This window comes from Phytophthora infestans, genomic scaffold, assembly GCF_000142945.1.
Source record: "Phytophthora infestans T30-4 supercont1.5 genomic scaffold, whole genome shotgun sequence".
In the NCBI taxonomy this organism is placed as follows: domain Eukaryota; phylum Oomycota; class Peronosporomycetes; order Peronosporales; family Peronosporaceae; genus Phytophthora; species Phytophthora infestans.
Genome location: NW_003303754.1, coordinates 2146145 through 2165404, shown reverse-complemented (window position 1 = coordinate 2165404; position 19260 = coordinate 2146145). Strand labels below are relative to the sequence as shown.

Sequence of the window (19260 nt, the reverse complement as noted above, 5' to 3'; positions counted from 1 at the left end):
GATATACCACATCATCTCTCGTATAGCATGATGTTTATAGTTGGTGGCCAATACTGGGGTATCCCTTGTCAGCGTAGATTTTCTAGACGGTTGATGTGACCTTGATCGAGCCGTTTCAGCAAGGAACGATACGGGGTGGTGTAGACGCATGCGAGATGCCAGTAGTTACGTCTAGAAAATGACCTTTATTTGGTCGTGATTGGTGGTCTCTACAAGCAGCAATTCCATGTGATTTGATTGGAATATTTGCTAGACAGCTTGGTTTTCACTCAACCCTGCCGCAAAGTACGAGACAAGCGTCACGATCTCATTTAAGCACTGCTAACGATTACGAAAGGGTATACCAGTCTTAGAAAAAAATGGGACGCTTGTCTCGCACTATCAAACATCTGGATAAACCTCCTGATGTTGGCTTATTAAATACAGTATTCACCTTCATCTTATATTATATGAAGCTCGAGTGGTGACCTATCACTCTTTACTACTTTGCCGTGGCGGTGGTGACTTCTTGCGGGTAGGATCCTACTCGTCTACATGATACATCTACTCTAGCGTACTGGTGCTCGCTCTATGACATCACTTATCAATCCCTTTGCTATCAAAAGGGCACGTCGCAGTCATAAGCAATTGCAGTGCTGGCTTCTAACGTTTTGAACCAGGACCGCTTGCCTCAATAGCACTCAGATAGCAAAACAAATCGTGGCAAGACTACAAAATGATAAAACGTATTTTTATGACGACTGAAGACTTTTTTAAAAGGGGGGCGAGGGGGCATGATACATGATTAGCGACTTTCTATGATCTAAAATTAATACAGGAACGAAAGCGGACCAATCTCGCATTATATCAGGTTAAACCCCGATGCCCAGGTCAATGCGACATCATTTAGTGCTTTGTAAGCCGCTATAGAAAAAAAAAGTATGTGTTTACATCTACTAACTAAGCTCCCTTTGTAATTCCCTGACATCTGCGTATTCAAGCGCTTTCATGACTCCGTGGACGGTCGGAAAATAGCACGCTTTTATGTGAGTAACAATCCCAGTGCCAACCTATAGATCGCACATTGAATGTACAGCCAAGGGACCAAGGGACTGGATAACACATTTTACGTTGCACGTTGCGGATACCACGAAACCATCGTGAAGGCATGAGACCGGAATTTCGGGACTTATGGCGTGAAGCAGAGCTGAAAGAAATGGTCGGAGAGATTCCCAAGGAAGCCGTTCCAAAAGACGCAAAGCCTATCAGCACGCGGTGGGTGTACGCAGTGAAATCAGACCACCAAGGATATGTGATCCGCTTCAAGTCACGTATAATAGCTATGTGAAATCATCAAAGATCGGGCATCGACTTTGTGGAGACTTTCGCCCCTGTTGCACATATGTCGTCTTTCCGGTTGATGGTAGCGCTGACAACTCTGTTACATCTGAAACTATACGGGGGTGATATCAACATGGCCTACTTGAACGCACTGCTGAGGATGCGGCAATACGTAAGGCCAATTGATGGATTCCCTTGCGAGCTTGACGGTCATATGTATGTGGTGTTGAAAGCTTTGTACAGTTTGAAGCAGTCGGGCAGAGAATGGAACTCAGAGCTAAACCGATGGTTACTGGAGAATGGTTATTAGCGCTCCCTGACGGAGCCGTGTCTCTACAACAACTTGATTGAAGATAGTATCATACTGGAGCTTGTGTACGTAGACGACATCTTGGCCGCCACGGACGACGAGTCAAAGAAGTGTGAGCCGTTCAAAGCGCTTGATAAAACATATATCAGATTAAAGATCAAGTCTTGCTCACGTCCCCCCTAGGTGTTGAGGTAGAACAAACCTTCGATTCTGTTACGATTAGGCAGAGCAAGTCCGTTCGTGAGATGTTGGAGACGTTTGGATACCAGAACGCACATGCTGTACGAGATCCGATGGAAACAAATGCACGATTAGTTCCACTTAAGGAAGCGGAGGAATCGGACACGAGCTTCGCTTACCGACAGGCCATAGGAATGTTAATGTACCTCGCCACTGGAACGCGACCCGACTTCATTTGCAGTTGGACAGCTGGGCCGATTCGTTTCGAAGCCATCTGTGAAGCGTGTTGGTGCAGTAAAACGAGTACTACGGTACTTAGCTGGAACCGTGAATGTAGGCGTTACGTACAGCCGACCTAAGGAGACACCTGAGGTGGTAGTTCTCGATGGCTACTGTGAGAGCGATTGAGCCAATGACCCCTCATCTAGGAAGAGGACGAGTGGACTGGTGTTTACATTTTCAGGTGGCCTATGTCTTGGATGTCAAGACGTCAGACAATCGTGGCACTCTCAACAGCAGAAGCTGAGTACGTGGCAGCTTGTGAGGCAGCGATGAAAACTAAGGCTGAGAGTAACACTTTGCAAGAGATCCTGAGATCAAAAGCTGTGAAGCTGAAGATTGTGATCGACAATCAAGTCGCCCATGTACTAGCAACAAACCCTACATATAGTCGGCGAACTAGACACATCGAATTGCGCTGGCACTACGTGCAAGAGCAAGTGTCTAAGATTGTGATCGAGCTGCACAAGGTGGACGGGAGCGTGAATCCTGCAAACGACATGTTCACGAAGCCTTTGGACAAGCAACGACTGCAGAAACTACTGCAACCCATGGGTAATGATAATGCACAGTAAGGAAGTGACACGCAAGAAGTGCATCAGAGGTATGCGGAGCTTGCTCTTCGAGGGAGGCGTGTTAGGATGCACATTGAGACCAGACGACCAAGGAGGTTGAAGGTCAAGTTGAAACCCCCACATCGTGAGACCAAGAAGGATTGAGAAGCAGGGAGTAGCGGGCCTTTGCAAGTTAACGGACAGTGCCCAAGTTTAGTTGCAGAGAGAGAGAACGAAAGCTAGCTAAACAAATTTAATCACTTTTCCTTTTCTCATTTGGTGGACCCGTTAGCTAGTGGAACCGATCCATACTCTAATACATAGTATACGTGGCAACGCAGACTCGTCCACTGTTGCCGCACTACTACGAGAAGTGGACAGTTACAACAATAAATATGCGATGTACACGCCGAGCGTTGATAGAAGTCATTTTTGCTGTTTTTCAAGATGATTTTAGCTTTCAAGAGTTGTGATTGGTGGAGAAGGTAACATTGGCGACAAATATATCTTGACCAAGACTCACACGTAGATTTCAAATCTAAGATTTGTATGAACGTTGCTCGCTTCTTGCCATTGGACTTAGAACTTGCGCCTATCGCGTAGCATGCTGACAGGCGCAAGCTTTGGGTCCAAGTTCATTGCGCGGTGCAAGAGCTCTTTCTGCTCTTAGTGCTAAAGATGGTCGCAAATAATTGGTAGAACCCGCTAAAAGCTCATTTTCTGTAAGACCTCGATGTCACATCATCTTGAGTATTCGAAACATGGCCCGTTTTTTGTCATTTCGAAAGTGACAATAATATCCAAAGGCCTTCACCCAAAAAACAAGTAACCCGTATTTTGACAAAACATCAAGAAGCCATGCATGGACGCATTAAGAGCGTGGAGCGCGAGAAGGAGCAGCACAAGACGGATGCCCAGCACCAGGAGGAGCTCTCCAAGGTGCGCATGTACCACGAGGTGGCGGGTAAAGTCCTAGACATGAAGCGCCAACAGCTCTACGAGCCGAGCGTCCTGCCACTGACCAGCCACCTATTGCTACTCAACCCCGAGTTCCACGTGGTCTCGAGCTACCGCCGCCAAGCCATTGACACGCTAGCTCAAAAAGCCGAGAACCCCGAGGCCGAAATGTTGACTATGGCCAAAACGGAGCTCAGACTAACGCTGGTACATTCGATTTTCAGCGTACTTTACGTTTAAACGCGGATATTAACACTATAAAAACGTTGCAGGACGCACTGCAACCCAAGCCGTAGTCTGCGTGGTTTCAGCGCCAATGGATCATTGACCGAGGACTGGGCGACGTGCGACAAGCTGCTGAATCTCGGTAAAATCAAGTTGTTTTAACGTTTTACTTTACTAAACTCTGTTTTTAACTAGACGAACGCAATTTCTACAGTTGTAACTACCGTCGCCATGTGTCAACACGAGCGGCTGGCCTTCACCACGCAGAAAATCGAGCAGAATTTCTCTAACTACTCGGCTCTACACCACCATAGCATTACCCTGCCAGAACCGTTATCTGCCGACGTGTTATTTGATGAGATCGGACTGGTCCAGCAAGCGGTATTCACGGAGCCAGACGACCAGAGTGCCTGGTTCTATTACCGCTGGTTGCTGACGTCCATGGTGGAGCTGGTCGAGTCGTCTGCCGAGGACGCAAGTGGGTTCCTGAAGAGCCAAGTGCAATGGCTAAACGAGTTGTTGGAGGTGATATCGGAAGCCAAGTGGGTTGTCGTCATGCTTGCCGATCTGCAGTTTCATCTTAGTGTAATTACCAAGGTGAGTGGGTGGGAGGAAGCGAAGAAACCCAGTGTGGAACTCTATGACCGCGCCATCGCCCTGGATCCGGACCACCGCCACTGCTATGAGGACATGAAGAAGAAACACGTCTGAACAATAATAGTAGTCTAGGGAATACTGGCACGAGGTATCTTGTTTTGAAATACTACTACAGTACTACAAACTTTGATATGTGTGTCTTGCGCTCCTGTCTTGATGGTCGTCAGCAAGTTCAATCTAACGCACCTTTACATTTTTAAGAAAGTTTTTATAGCCGTTTCTGATGTATGAGATAAGGCTCTTATCTTTCTTAAGCTTCTTCATGGCACTCAAGACTTCAGCTTCTGATAATCCCAATTTCTTCCAGACGCTAAGCGCGTTATAGTACTTCTCGGTGTTCACGAGGATGTCGTCATACAGCTGGGAATCGTTCAGCCACTTCGTGTTCATTTCTTTGGCAGCCTCCTTGCTTACGCCAGCCGGAAGCTTCGAGCTCGAGCCGAAGAAACCTCTCTCCTCTTTAGCCTTGTCGGTGACAACCTCTTCAAGTGCACGGAGAGATGCCCCCTCAGCTCTTGCGCTTTCAGTGTAATAGTGCATAGCAGTATCGGGTATTTTCGAGTTGGTCATCTTGCCAGCAGCGAGCAATGTATTGCCATTGTTGACCAGAATGGCTGCGGAAGCTAAGAGCAAGGCAGAGGAGAGTCGCATGCTTGTTCCAAAAACGGAGTGAACTGCTCGAGAGAGAGATGGGAAATCGCGCAATGAAGACTACTTCTCGTACCAAAACTTCGTTGGTTAGAAGTCGTGCTTATTAACGAATACCGGTAACATTGAATTACAGCCGTCATCAAGTAAAAAAACGTCAGCGTGCACTTCATCTTATCAAATGCAGCAACCTGTCTGTCCGTCACACTAAATTGTCGTGCCTGTTAACGCTTTTCCGGACAAATCATTGGATAAAATTATTTAAATATTTCCACAGGCTGCAAATCGGCACCTTCTGCAACCCTGCGGGCCTTTTGGGCCCCAATCTGCCAACCTACTGCACGAGTATTGAAGCGAGGCCATGGCGAGCGGAACGGAGGCAAACACAAGGAACGACATTCATTTTTACCCGCCGCGTAGCGGCGACGCTCGGCTAGTCAATTCACAACTGCACAACGTTCACTGAATCACGGTACTATATTTGTACAAATTGCTACTGATCAGTAACACTACACTGCACTTGCATAATACGAGCAGACTAGCAAGTAAGTACCTCGCAGCATTGGAAGCAAACCCTCAGTTATAGCACTCGAATAAAAAAATAACCTGCGTTATTATAAATAGTAAATATTATTAAAGCTAAACGATGGCCTTGCGCAAATCTGCATATATATACTATGTGTGAACCAGCTTTATCTGATTTTAGGGATTTGGAGGTAATCTAGGGAGACGATTATTCACAGATCGCCTTTCAGAAGAATCCATATGTTTTTGCAGAGTGTAACATTAACAGCAGTACTGTAGCCGCAACCACCCCATTTACTGAAGTTACCATTTAGTGAAGCAGAAGGTACAGCCAATCGTCCTATCTTACCCCTCTAGTGGCCCACTAGCTTACCCCTATAGTGGCCCACTAGTATTGGGTGTGTTGAGTCTGTAACGTCCGTAACGGGCTAGGGCTAATAAAACTCACGCTAATCTACTGGCTGCCGAGCGCAGCGAAGGCGGCCTCGATTCGCTAAAAAGCTGCCGAGCGCAGCAAAGGCGGCCCCCATTGGCTAAAATCAACATTGTGTTTTGTCCACACTGTATGTGGACAACACATCGTACCTAACAGGAGACCGCCTGCGGTTTGCAAGACCACATAAAGGGCGCTGCCTATGTGCGCGTTAGCTAGCATTAGTAGAAGGCGCCGATGAGCACACACGAACTCGATCGTCGTAGGTGCTGTTAAAAAATTATAGGCTTTGGCGACTTATATTTCGGCCTCAATCGAAACTTTAGTACTTATTGGTTAAGAATGATGTTTTAGGCTTCGTAGTACTTTTCTAAAAATTAAACTTACAATACTGTTTTGAGTAGTACTATTATCAAGACATTTCATATTTTTGCTTTATGTTATGTGTAGTAGTAGTACACATAATAATTATATCAGCGGTTGATAATACATACCAATTGTATGACTATGAGTAATAATGTGAAAACTTTAATATATGCCTTTTGTGGCTTACACCCCTGCACCCCACACTGCCCTCGAGAAAAAGTATCATATTCCTTTGTATTTGCGCGCGTAGTGTACGACCTTAAGATATTGTGTAAACTTTCCAACAATATATGCTGCGTGCATCAAACAAAATGGAAACAGCGTTTGTGATTAAGTTAGCGCGGAGGTGCGTGACTAAGCAAGAACACGAAACACGAAGGAACACCGACCCACACTATGTACACGATGGGATAGAAGAGCAACACGAAGCACGGAGCTCCATGGACGATGATAGAAGTCTTAGCCGATGCAAACTACGAAGTGTTATAAGTAGCGTGAAAGATGAAAGAGCACACAGCCATGAAGAGTATAGATGGACAAGAACATGAAGCAGGGAACTAGTATATAGACACCCCAGCCTGCTGACAAGACAGACTACGGAAGAGCATGCACGTTTGAGGCCACGGTAGAGCACGTAGCGGTAAGAGTGCACGGACAGTAGTTCTCCCATATTTCCACGGTTTAGTACGGAACACTGTCGACTGACCAAACATGAAGCCGCGGTAGATCTTAAACGGAAGGTTACCGAGCATTGGAGCACGATATTAGGGTAGAACCGGAGCTCACCGAGTCTCACAGCACGATACTACGGTAGCTAACGCTCGCATTGACGAAAGACCAACCGCGACACCACAAGTTCGCACGATAGCATGGACTGTGTCACTAAGCCATAGGCACAGGAGCTATAGACGGGAGATCATCGATCCACGGAGCACGATACCAGTGTGGAAGCTGAACTTCCCGAGCCACGGAGGACAGTAGTACATTGAAACCCGATTGCACGGACGGCGGACCAGCCACAAAATTCACGGGGGTGCTTGGGGTGGCCACAATTTCATACCGTGGAGCACGATCCCATTGTAGAACACGATAGCACGGGCGATGCAGGTGCACTACGCGAGCACAATACTATAGACAGCAAAATCACACCGCGATTGCACGATAGCGTGATAAGGCGGTTGATGGAGCCTCACCAGGAGCGCACGATACACGAGCGACGGAGCAACATAACCGCGTGAAGGCACTAACCACGGAATAGCACCCTCCGGCTAGAGTACCGGCGATGGGAGGCCAATGGCCACGAAATACTTTGTACCACAAAGCCAGTGAGACCCATGTAAACGTTTGAGAATAGAGGATAGTTAGCAGCCGCGAAAGCAGGTCATACGTCTGAAGAGCATGAACTCAAACGAGAGAGCGCTTTAACGGAAAAGGGCATGATCCACGGAAGAACATAGAGGCCAACCCGTACTACCGAGCAACGGAAGCGTACGAAACCATGATACCGTAAACCGCCACATGAGACTACGGAATGGTAAGTGTTTAAGTACATGACACTTCATCGCACGAATGGCGGAAACCTTGAGGTACAAGATCCGACTGAAAGCACACAACACACGAAGTACGTAAAGCTGCGGAAACCTCATCTCTAACAAACAATGCCACTCCGCCGCGTAGCGGCGGCGGCCGGCTAGTCTTACCCCTCTAGTGGAGTCTGGTGCCTGTCCGTCAGTCTGTCGCGGGCTAGGGTTAATAAAACTTATGCTAATACGCGCCATTCTACTGGCTGCCTAGCGCAGCGAAGGCGGCTTCGATTCGCTGAAAAAGCTGTTGAGCGCAGCGAAGGCGACCCCTATTAGCTAAATTCGGCATTGTGTTCTGTACACACTGTATGTGGACTACACATCGTACTTAACCGCACCGTTGAAATTTCATTTTGCTCTCATTTTCACCTGCGGTCTGTAAGGCCACACAATGGGCGCTGCCTGTGTACGCGTTAGTTAGCATTAATAAAAGGTGCCGATGAGCACACACGTACCATATTGTCGTAGGAGCTGTAGAAAATATATGTAGGCTTTGGTGACTTAGATTTCGGCCTCAATCGAAACTTTAGTACTTGTTGGATTTAGAATGATGTTTTAGGCTTCGTAGTACTTTTCTAATAATTAAGCTTACAATAGTGTTTTGAGTAGTACTATTATCAAGACATTTAATATTTTTGCTTCCTGTTATTTGTAGTAGTAGTACACATAATAATTATATCAGCGTTTGATAATACATAGTAACTATATTACTATGAGTAATAATGTGTAACTTTAATATATGCCTATTGTGGCTTACACCCCTTCACCCCTCACTGCCTCCGGGAGAAAGAATCATCTTCCTTTGTATTTGCGCGCGTAGTGTGCGACCTTAAGATATTATGTGAGCTTTCCAATAAAAAATCCTACGTAAATCAAACAAAAAATCATTTGTGTTAAAGTTAGCGCGGAGGCACGTGACTCGGCAAGAACACGAAACACGAAAGAACACCGACGCACACTATGTAGACGATGGGATAGAAGAGCAACACGAAGCACGGAGCTCCATGGACGATGATAGAAGTCTTAGCCGATGCAAACCACGAAGTTTTATGCGTAGCGTGAAAGACGGTAGAGCACGCAGCCATGAAAAGGACAAAAGAACAAGAATATGACGGGAGCGTACAGGCCACGGAAGGGAAATAAATACATAGACACCCCAGCATGCTGAAACGTACGGATACGGAAGAGCACGCACGTTCGAAGCCACTGTAGATCACGTAACTGTAAGAGTGCACGGACAGTAATTCTCCCATAGCACCACGGTTGAACACGGAGCACAGTCGACCGACCAAGCATGAAGCCGCGGAAGACCATTAATGGGAGGTTGTCGAGTATTGAAACACGATATCAGGGTAGAACAGGAGCTCACTGGTGAGCGCGATACTACTGTAGATAACGAAAGCTTGGACGACAGACCAACCGCGACACCACAAGTTAGCACGATAGCATGGACTGTGTCACTAAGCCATGGGAGAATGCAGTCGCGGAGCTATACACGGAAAATCACAGAGCCGCGGAGAACGATATCAGTGTTGAACCTGAGCTTAACCGAGCCACGGAGGACAGTATTACATTAGAACTCGATTGCACGGACGGCGGACCAGCCACGAAATAAACGGGGAGGTGGGCGCTTGGAGTGACCACGACTGCACACTGTGAAGCACGATGCCATTGTAGAACACGATAACACGGACAACGCAGATACACAGCGTGAGCCCAATACCATAGACAGCATTACCACACCGTGATTGCACGATAGCGTGATACCGCGGTCCACGGAACAACACGACTGCATGGAGACAATAAGCCACGGAATAGCACACTTCGGCTAGAGCACCGGCGATGGAAGGCCAACGGCCACGAAATAGTATCTACCACGAAGCCAGTACAACCCACGTAAGCGTTTGAGAATGGAGAAAAGTTAGCATTTACGAAAAGGCCGTACCAAAGAGCATGAACCCACAAGAGAGAGCGCATAAACGCTGAGCAGCGTGGGTCACAGGTGAGCAGGAACCACGAAGCCGGAAAGAGCACGAAAGCGCATGGGCCATTGAAGAAAGCAACATCCAACGTGTAGTACGGGGTAACGGAAACGTTCCAAGCCACGACATTATACGGGGCCGAATGAAACTAAGGCAAGTGGTTAAAATACACGATACTGGGTGAACCACGCTCACAAAACACGCGATACCAAGAAGCACTAAATTTGCGGCCACCTCATCTCTAACAAACCATGACACTCCGCCGCGTAGCGACGGCGGCCGGCTAGTATTACCCCTCTAGTGGAGTGTGATCTGCGTCCGTCATTCCGTTCGCGGCGGTTAATAAAGGGGGACGCAAATACGCTCGTTCTACTGGCTGCCGAGCGCAGCGAAGGCGGCCTCAATTGGCTTAAATCAGCATTATGGGGTTTACACATTATATGTGGACTACACATCGCACTTAAATGCACCGTTTAAATTTCATTTTGCCCGATTTTAGAAACGGAAGCCGCGGAACGTCATGTTACTCTAGATACGCTGCGTGTATGCATGTTAGTTTGCATTAGTAGCTAGCAAGACACACATACACAGATAGTCCGAGGTTCCTGGGGCTGCTTAGGGGGTAGCTTATAACTTGCGGGATTTTATCCTGCAAGTAGGTAGTCGTGCTATGGGGATTTAGTTCCAGAGCCCTCTGGGTTCTTGGGGCTTTATCCCACCGCCCACTCTGCGCGAGAGCACATTTGGCACCTGGTCCATTGACCGCAAATCCGATAGCGAACCAGTTGAGCCGGTCGTTAGTGGCCACTGATGGGCACGCACATTGCGTGCGTGCAGTTGGTCAGGAGGGGTACCGTAACTGGCCTTTTTTAACCGACAGATGGGTCCATGCTCGAGTATATCCAGCGGGCACGTCACCTCATCTCGTGCATCACGACACATCCGGTTGACATGGCGACCCAAGTCTATGTCTTCGTGTCCGGCATGAACACCGGTTACCAACGCTTCTACTTAACGCGGAAGTCCCCATCTAAGCTGGAAGAAGCTTTCGCTGTGGCCCCACGCGAAGGTTACAGCGTCGCGGCATCTCAAGCTTTCGATTTCAGTCGGGCTCCGGTCCCCGAACCGGAATCAGACCCGATGGAGATTGATGCCATCCGCCACTTCGATCGTTCTCGGTCGACGACACGTCCACCGCGCTCCCCGACGCGCAGCCAACGTCCGATGAAATGATTCCGCTGTCGCAAGCCCGGACATCGCGCGGCGGTGCGCGCCGGCACCTGTCCTGGCAAACGTCACGGTGGAGTCCGAGGTCGCCGTTCCAAGAAACGGCGACAACCAGTAGGTGCGGGGCGCCCTACTGGGAATGGAAGGAGAGATGCATCTCTGGTGGCAGAGCCTCCTTCTAGCCCTCCAGTGCTTCACGCACGACTTTTCGCCACCACTTCCGGCAGCGACTCAAGACTGATTATACTCAGTCTTCACGTTGACGGCGCCCAGCGCCCGATCCGTGCGTTGCTGGACTCCGTCGCGACGAACAACTTCGTTCGCGCCGACAGCTTATCGGTGTTGCCGCCAACCACGCGCATCAGCGAAGGTCCAGGCCACATGGTCGTCATATTCGATGACAGCAAGCCGCGTCGGATGCCCCGGCGCTCGGTCGCCTTCGCGTTTGCATTCGACGGGTTCTCCAGCTCGGACGACTTCCTGGTGATCGAGTTGAGCGGTTCATTCGACTGCGTCTTCGGCATTCCGTGGTTAGTGCGTCACCAGCCTCACATCGACTGGTTGACCCGAGCCGTTCGGCCACGCGATATCGATGTCAACGCCGTACTGGCGTACCTGAGCGGTACGCCCAACCTCTGGCCACACGTTGCTGTCGTGGACTCCGACTCCATGACCACCCTTGCACTTGAAGAGAGCGATGGTCCTTCATACGCAGCCAGTGCTCCAGCAACTTGTGCCGGTCCTGAGACGGAGCCTCAGGGCGTTTCCGATGTGGTCGAGCTGAGTCTCCCACATCTTGGTGAGTTGTGGCTCCCACCTCGTGAAGCGGTTGCGCGTGAGCTCCTGCCCGCGGTTGAACAGGGGTTCCGCGCGCAGTCGAGATGGAGCTCCCTGTACCTGTGAATATGGTAGAGCGTGGCCTCCCACGCGCGGTCGATCCTGAGCCCCCGCGCATGGTTGAGCGGGAGCTCCCTGATGTTGTGGATGCAATCGTTCTACATGATTCGTGTCCCGGCGCTGATGACATACCCCGGCGCCCAACCGATCTCGCCATGATCGAGCGTGAGCTCTCATCGCCAGATGTACTCCGTCCTGTTCGTCGTCGTAGTCGCCGTAACCCCCGCCGACCCCGTGCCCCGTCGCAGGACTCCGTCCTGAGCGAGTTCGAGACTATCACAGTCCTTGCTGGACACGCCTCGAACGATCTTCCGCGTCGCCGTGAGGTTGAGGTCGCACGTCCACCGTGCGACGCTGCGGCAATCACAAAGCTCCCCGGTCTCTCTTGGAAACATTTCCTCCGGGGCCTTAAAGCACGGCGACGTCGAACAAGTGTGCTTGCTCGTAGCTAGCGACGCCGCGTCCATCGCGACTGTTCACATGGACACCGATGCCTCAGCGCCGGACTCCCAGACGCGCCCCACGGGCGCCGAACCGAAAACAGCCCGTGAAGCGCGCTACGCTGCACAATTGTTACCGGCCCCCGAAGCTTCCAGTAACCCTGTGGCCCCTCTCGTCCGTGAATTCATCGACATCTTCCCCGACAAGGTTCCGGCGGCCCTTTCGCCGAATCGCGGAGTCCGACACGAGATCGATCTCGTGCCTGGCGCCAAGTACTGTGTCACCAGACAGTGGCCGCTTCCCTGCGACCAAGTCGAGGCGATCGATGCCTTTTTCGAAAGTCGCCGGCAAGCCGGCCACGTTCGCGAGAGCTTGTCACCCCACTCCAGTCCTACGTTCTGTGTGAAGAAAGCGACCGGAGGGGGGGGGAGGATCGTCCACGCCTTCAACGAGCTTAACGACGCCACCATCGCGGCACAAACGCCGATCCCACGAAAAGACATGATTCTTGACTCCATGTCGGGCAGCACCACGTATAGCGCGATTGATCTGGTGGACGGCTTCTATCAGATCTTGATGCGCGAAGACGACGTGCCGCTGACCGCCGTCAGCACGCCCAGTGGAATGCTGTGGGAATTGCAAGTCATGCCGCAGGTCCTCAAGAACACCCCCGCCACCTTTAACCGCATAGTGTCCAGCTTGCTGCGTCCATATCGCGACTTTACGCCCAGTTACTTTGAGGACATCTTCATTCATAGTCATGCCGACGCCGGCATGACTGACATCGAAGCTCATCTCCAACACCTACGAACGGTGTTCGGAGTGATGCGTGAAAACAAGCTCTACGCCAACCTGAAGAAATGCATCTTCTGCGCCCCCGAGATTCCAGTCCTCGGGAGCTACGTCAGCAGGGACGGTGTCCGTGCTGACCCCGAGAAAGTGGCAGCCATCTGCGCCTGGCCATCTCCTCAAGACGCGAAACAGCTCCGACAGTGGCTCGGCCTCGCGACGTATCTCCATCACTACTCGAAGAACTTCGCGGCGACAGTTCGTCCACTGTCGCAACTACTCAAGACCGACGCCACTTGGACATGGCGTCCGGAACATCAAGCTGCCTTTGACGCGGTAAAAACGAGCTTATCTACCGCGCCCGTTTTGATGCTGCCTGACTACTCCAAGCCATTTCACGTGGTATGCGACGCCAGCGACTTTGCCATTGGTTGCTCCTTGATGCAATTCGACGCAGCAGGGCGCGAACGAGTGGTAAACTACCAGTCGCGCCAGCTGAAACCAGCGGAACGGAATTACCCCGTACACGACAAGGAGCTACTGGCCATGCGCTACTCAAGTTCCGAGTTTACCTCTTGGGCGAACTGACCTTCGTCGTGTACACCGACCACGCGTCGTTGCGAGCCGCAACGAAGAGTCTGCATTTGTCCCAGCGCGCGGCGCGCTGGTCCTCCCTTTTCTCCGAATACAACTTTGTTGTTCACTACAAGCTGGGCAAGACGAACATTCTTGCCGATGCTCTCTCGCGTCGGCCAGATTACGCTCAGCTTGGTTGCTACGCGATTGGGGACGAAGACGACGACGACTGCGCCGTGTGTTCTGCTGAAGATGTCACTGCGACGGAAGTCGCAGCGACCAGTTCGTTGCGCGACGCGATCTTGGCTGCGTACGCGTCAGACGCGGCGTGCTCCGAGCTGATCTCGTTCCTACAGAATCCGTCGGGGCCAGCGCGGCACCGACTGTCCCCGCGGACCCGAGCCCGCGTGAGCCGCTTCCGCTTACACGAAGGTTTGCTGACTTACAGGGTGGACAACGAAGACTCACCACGCATCGTCGTCCCGCTGGACGACGATCTTATCGCCCGATTGATATACGAGTTTCACGATTCTCCCAGTGGTGGCCATCTTGGACGCGAAAAAACCTTCGCGTCCCTATCGCGCGATTACTACTGGCCGCACATGTACAAATGGGTGCGTAAATGGGTTCGCTCATGCGAAGCGTGCCAGCGCGTGAAGCCTTCCCCGTTGAAGCAAGCACCGCTTCGACCCCTCCCGGTGGCGTCGGAGCCGTGGTCCTCTGTCAGCATGGATTTCGTTTTCGGCCTTCCCCGCGACGCCCAAGGTCGCACTGGCATACTCGTCTTCGTCGATCGATTCAGCAAGATGGTCTATCTTGCTCCAGTCGCCGCTACGGTCACCGCCAAGCAGTCTGCGGCGACGTTTCTGGATCTTGTTTATCGCCATCACGGCTTGCCAACATCGATTGGTTCTGATCGCGATCCCCGCTTCACCTCAGCTTTCTGGTCAGAGATCTTCCGGCTTGTCGGGACGCGGTAGAAGATTTCCACCGCGTCGCATCCGGAAACGGACGGCCAGACGGAGCGTGCGAACAGGGTCGTTGAGGACGTGTTGCGGAGCTTCGCCACGTCATACACGTCCTGGAGCTCGTTCCTTCCCATGGTTTCGATCAACAATGCGGCTTACGCATCGACGGGTCTCACTCCATTCTACGTGAACTACGGACGCCATCCCCGCGTCCCTGTCCTCCTTGGCATGTATCGTCGGTCCCCAGTCGAATCGGACGCGGTCACGCCCGCGCCAGTACCCCCACCGAACGAGACAGACGCCTCCGATGTTGCCCCATCAGCGCTTCCCGCTGACGATAGTCGTGAGCAAGCTCACGACATCACCTCCGCGATTTTGAATGCTGTCACCACCCGGCGTGGAGCCGCGGCCGCTGCGCCAGGTGTGCGCACGCGTGCTGCCACGAAGGCAACACCATCTTCACTGACCACTTGGACGTCCAGGACGCTGATTAACCCGCGTCAGCATCGCCGCGCAGTTGAGTACCATACCGCGACAGGCTCGACCGCTTCACCCGAGCCTCCGCCCGCAAACGTCGATCCGAACCCTGAATCGCTACCGCGTGATGCCGCGGCCGCTCTTGCATTCGTCCAACGACGCGAGTCTGTAATCCGCTATGTGCGCGATGCCATCGCTATGGCGGTGGATCGCCAGAAGGAGAACGCAGACAAGCGTGGTCGCAAGAATCTCGCGACGTTCACAGTGGGCGATCGTCTTTTGCTATCCACCGACGGCATTACACCCACCTCTGTGACGAATTGGGGCGTCAACAAGCTGGCGCCGCGATATATTGGAGCGTTCAAGATATTGAAGGTATTAGGTGACGCGTATACACTTCGACTACCTACAACACTACGCCCCCACCCTACCTTCTACGTTGGTCGCCTCCGCCGCTATCACCCTTCGTCTATCCCCAGTGACGCGGATGGTTCCCCGCGTACGGACTTCGGCGATCATCCCGAGGCTCGTCCTGACGTCGCACGCGATGGCGCAGCTCTTGATTCTCCCGCTCCAGATACTCCACACGCTGAAGCAACCGATCCAGACGCTGCGCGATCGCAGCGTCTTCCCGCCGTCCGCGGTCCACCCTTTCAGCGTGCCGGTCCCGCCATTCTTGTCGATAGCGCGGGTTTCGTAGATGCCCCTAGAAGTGTGGCCGCCCACAAGGCCACGAGGAAAGACGAGAAGCTCTAAGAAGAGGTCAGCCCCAGCGCTCTCCTCGGGAGGCCAATACCCTCTTGAGTTGATGGCAGCTCCCTGGCTGACGGGTGCTACCACCGATCCCCCACGCAGTTGGAAGTCCTCCTGCTACTGGTCGAGGTCATTCGTGATCTCCCGGTGCTCAGCGATAGCACCCTCCTCGTCCTCTTCCTCCTCCTCCTCGTCCTCTTCCTCCTCCTTCTCGTCCTCTCCGTCCGAGGAGTCGAAGAGGTCCCGATGGGAGTACCGAGTCTCCTTCTCCTCGCGGAGTGGAGACTTAGAAGCTGTACGCTTCTTAGAGGGCTTGGCGCCTTCGTCTTTAGAGGCCTTAGTACGCGCAAGACCCTCGGCAAGCGAGAGACGTTTGCGAGGATTCTCTTCCTCATCGCCACCGGCTTTGGGAGTGCCCTTAGCCTTGACGGCCGGACTATCAAAGCGCCCAGACGTCCTGGGACTGTGATCACCTTGATCACTAGCGAGCGACTACACGCTGTCGTCCTTGTGCTCGCTGGGCACCAGGCTGTTCCCTCCCGTAGATCCTGCAGGAGCATCGTGCGTGCTCTCGGACTCGGCTTCGTCCTCCCTGCCAGAGTCAAACTCACGTTCTACGAACCAAGGGTTCGGGCAGTTGTCTGGAGAGGCCGAGGGCGACGGGCTGCGGCGCTTGCTTGCTCGCTTACCCACTGCCGCGTCACTCGAGGAACCGATCGCCTTGGAGGCCACCTGAGTAGCCTCCTTTAGGGCCGAGCCTTTGCCGTGAGGCTTAGTGCTCTTGGCTTGCGCCTTCCCGGCAGAAGCCTTGGAGCGTGTCTTCGCACCGCTCTTTGCAGTGCCACGAGGTATGGTAAACGGTCGAAGTGGAGACCTAGAAGAAGAGCGCAGAGACTGCTGCTCGAGGCTCTAACTGTGAAGTGAGCCTCCGCCGCGCTCGCGCGGCCAAGTCGATGGTTTTCGACTTTGAGAATGAGAGTATGTGACGAACACCTCTTCATTCTGATTGGTCGGTAAACCGAACCTAAGTGGGGGAGGATGTAACGGGGTACGTAGCTCTAAGTGTACCCTGGTTACATGAAGTGTGACACTTCACACTTCAGGAGTATGACATGTCATACTTCGGGATATTTGGTACAAAGTACCAAGGTCGTTCAAAGCCAACCATTGGTTAACGACATTGCATTTCTATAGGTGACTTATAGTTTGTATTAGTCCCCAAACTTTATCTACCTATAAATATACTCAGCTTACATTCTACCTTAATTAGGTCACTTCGCTCTCTTTTAATTAAAGAGGGGACCTGTGAACTGCCGTTCACTGAGAGTTTGTATAATCTCGGAAGATAACTTCCTCTAGCGCAAGGTGCTGTGTGACCCCGTCACAATAAGGGACTTGCACTTAAAACTTGTAAAACCCGACTGTTAACATGTAAGGTGGTCTACACAAGGGCGAATTAAGCTGCCCGATGCACTACTAGGATAATTATCAAATATGGGCTCTTTAGCTGGCCAAGTGTAAAGTCTAACTTTTGCCGACAACACTACCAGCTGTCTCGTATATGCATAACATCATGTATGTTTTTTCGGCATCACAAACGTCTTATTCTAGATTGAATTTAAACTCCAATACAAATTTTGAAGCAGGTAAAACTAATGTATCTTACCACCATGTTTTTCAGAGGGGCTATTGCAACTTTTGCACATGCTGGCAAAGTTCGTCCATTCCTAACAGAAACACAGGAAACAAAAACATGGTCTCCGGCCGTCGGCAGTAATAGTCTCTTCGAGAAAACATCACTAACCAAACAAGACAAACACTCTTGCATTTAGCTAATATTTACCCAGTTTGTAGTCAATCGAAGCCCTTCAGGCCGTCTAGCCAACGCGCCCTCGTGTCACGAAGTACCATCGCACATTTGGTGTCTACCCTATTGGTATTCCTGCTCAGGAGAAGGGTCTACCATATTTTGCAACAAGAAGCACCCTCTTGTGCACAGTTTTTTTTCTCGCTAAAAGGTACTTTTAGAGTGGACACACTGTGCCACACTGTTCCTTTAATGAGATGAAAGATACCCACTCGGCAGCAAAATAAGGGGTCGTTTTTTAAGCGGGGATATTAAATTTGCATAAAAACCAACTTTATTGCAGAGCAGGACTTCATCCAAGCACCAAGAGCTAGGAGGCATCTACTGGTATGTGTGTCTTTCGCATGATTCCGTCTAGCACGACTGGGCAGAAGGTCGAAAGTAATGGAATTTGTTTCCAGGGTTTTGCCCGTTGCAAAAGCCGTTAAAGTCGCCTAGGCGGGCATCGGGGACGTTGCAGCACTTCAGGTTGCCCTTCCTGTTAGGATTGATTAAGCCGCCGGACGAGGCGCAGGACTTCTGGGTGAAATCGGCAGTCAAGAAGCCAGAGCCCTCATATTTGTTGTCAAAGCCAATCCCAGCACACTGTCTTAAAACACCGTGGCTGCTGCAGAGGTTAGTAAAGACGGCATGAACGCCCAGGTATCGACCAGTACTTACACGGGCATCAGCAGCGTGGCGACAGCAGCAAAAACGATCAGGACCTTCATTTTGAGAAGCGCGTGGAGGTCTCAAGTTGAGAAGTGAGTAGTTTTCGAAATGGTCTTCAGTCAAGAAGTCTCAGTAGATTGCATGACCGGGACCCGACGATCAACAATCTTATATATTTCTGCTTCTGCTGTGTTTGCTCGACGTACTGGGCTGTTTTAAAGGATTTTTCAGAAGAGCCCGTAGAGGTCTAACCTTATGTTCAAGGAAAACATACATGTATTCTGTATGTAGCGGGATTTATCCAAGATATTCTAGCTTCGATTACGGCTTCCTGGCCTACCTAGTAAGCCACCCCACATGGTTCTCATCCATGCAGTCTGCTGTATTCAATTATTTTTAAGGCCAACATTCAGGGTTTCGTTTTTTTCTCCAAAAGGCCAGCCTGGTGTGTGTGTGTGTCTTTTAGCAATTTCTCCCTTGACACAAAAAGATGTTCCGGTAGCACAATAAAACAGTGTAATTTTCCATAGAGAGAGTAAGCAAGGCACCAACGTGTATTTACAAAACTTTTAAAAGCAAAAGTACCCCCCACTCT

At 51.0% G+C, this 19260-nt stretch overlaps 3 protein-coding genes across 3 annotated transcripts; 1 reads left to right on the top strand and 2 right to left on the bottom strand.

The window, feature by feature from the left end:
- Positions 1-3501: 3501 nt before the first annotated feature.
- PITG_04204 (geranylgeranyl transferase type-2 subunit alpha, putative) lies at positions 3502-4606 on the top strand (the record flags this gene model as incomplete). Its single annotated transcript, XM_002905838.1, has 2 exons — positions 3502-3807; positions 4021-4606. The coding sequence occupies 2 exons, from the start codon at positions 3502-3504 to the stop codon at positions 4534-4536; spliced, it is 822 nt and encodes a 273-aa protein (XP_002905884.1).
- Positions 4607-4659: 53 nt separating this feature from the next.
- On the bottom strand, positions 4660-5133 carry PITG_04203 (secreted RxLR effector peptide protein, putative; the record flags this gene model as incomplete). Its single annotated transcript, XM_002905837.2, has 1 exon — positions 4660-5133. The coding sequence occupies one exon, from the start codon at positions 5131-5133 to the stop codon at positions 4660-4662; it is 474 nt and encodes a 157-aa protein (XP_002905883.1).
- Positions 5134-18368: 13235 nt separating this feature from the next.
- On the bottom strand, positions 18369-18724 carry PITG_04202 (uncharacterized protein; the record flags this gene model as incomplete). The annotated part of the gene is made up of 2 exons (XM_002905836.1): positions 18369-18603; positions 18675-18724. 2 exons carry the CDS (start codon positions 18722-18724, stop codon positions 18369-18371), a joined length of 285 nt encoding a protein of 94 aa, XP_002905882.1.
- Positions 18725-19260: the final 536 nt, after the last annotated feature.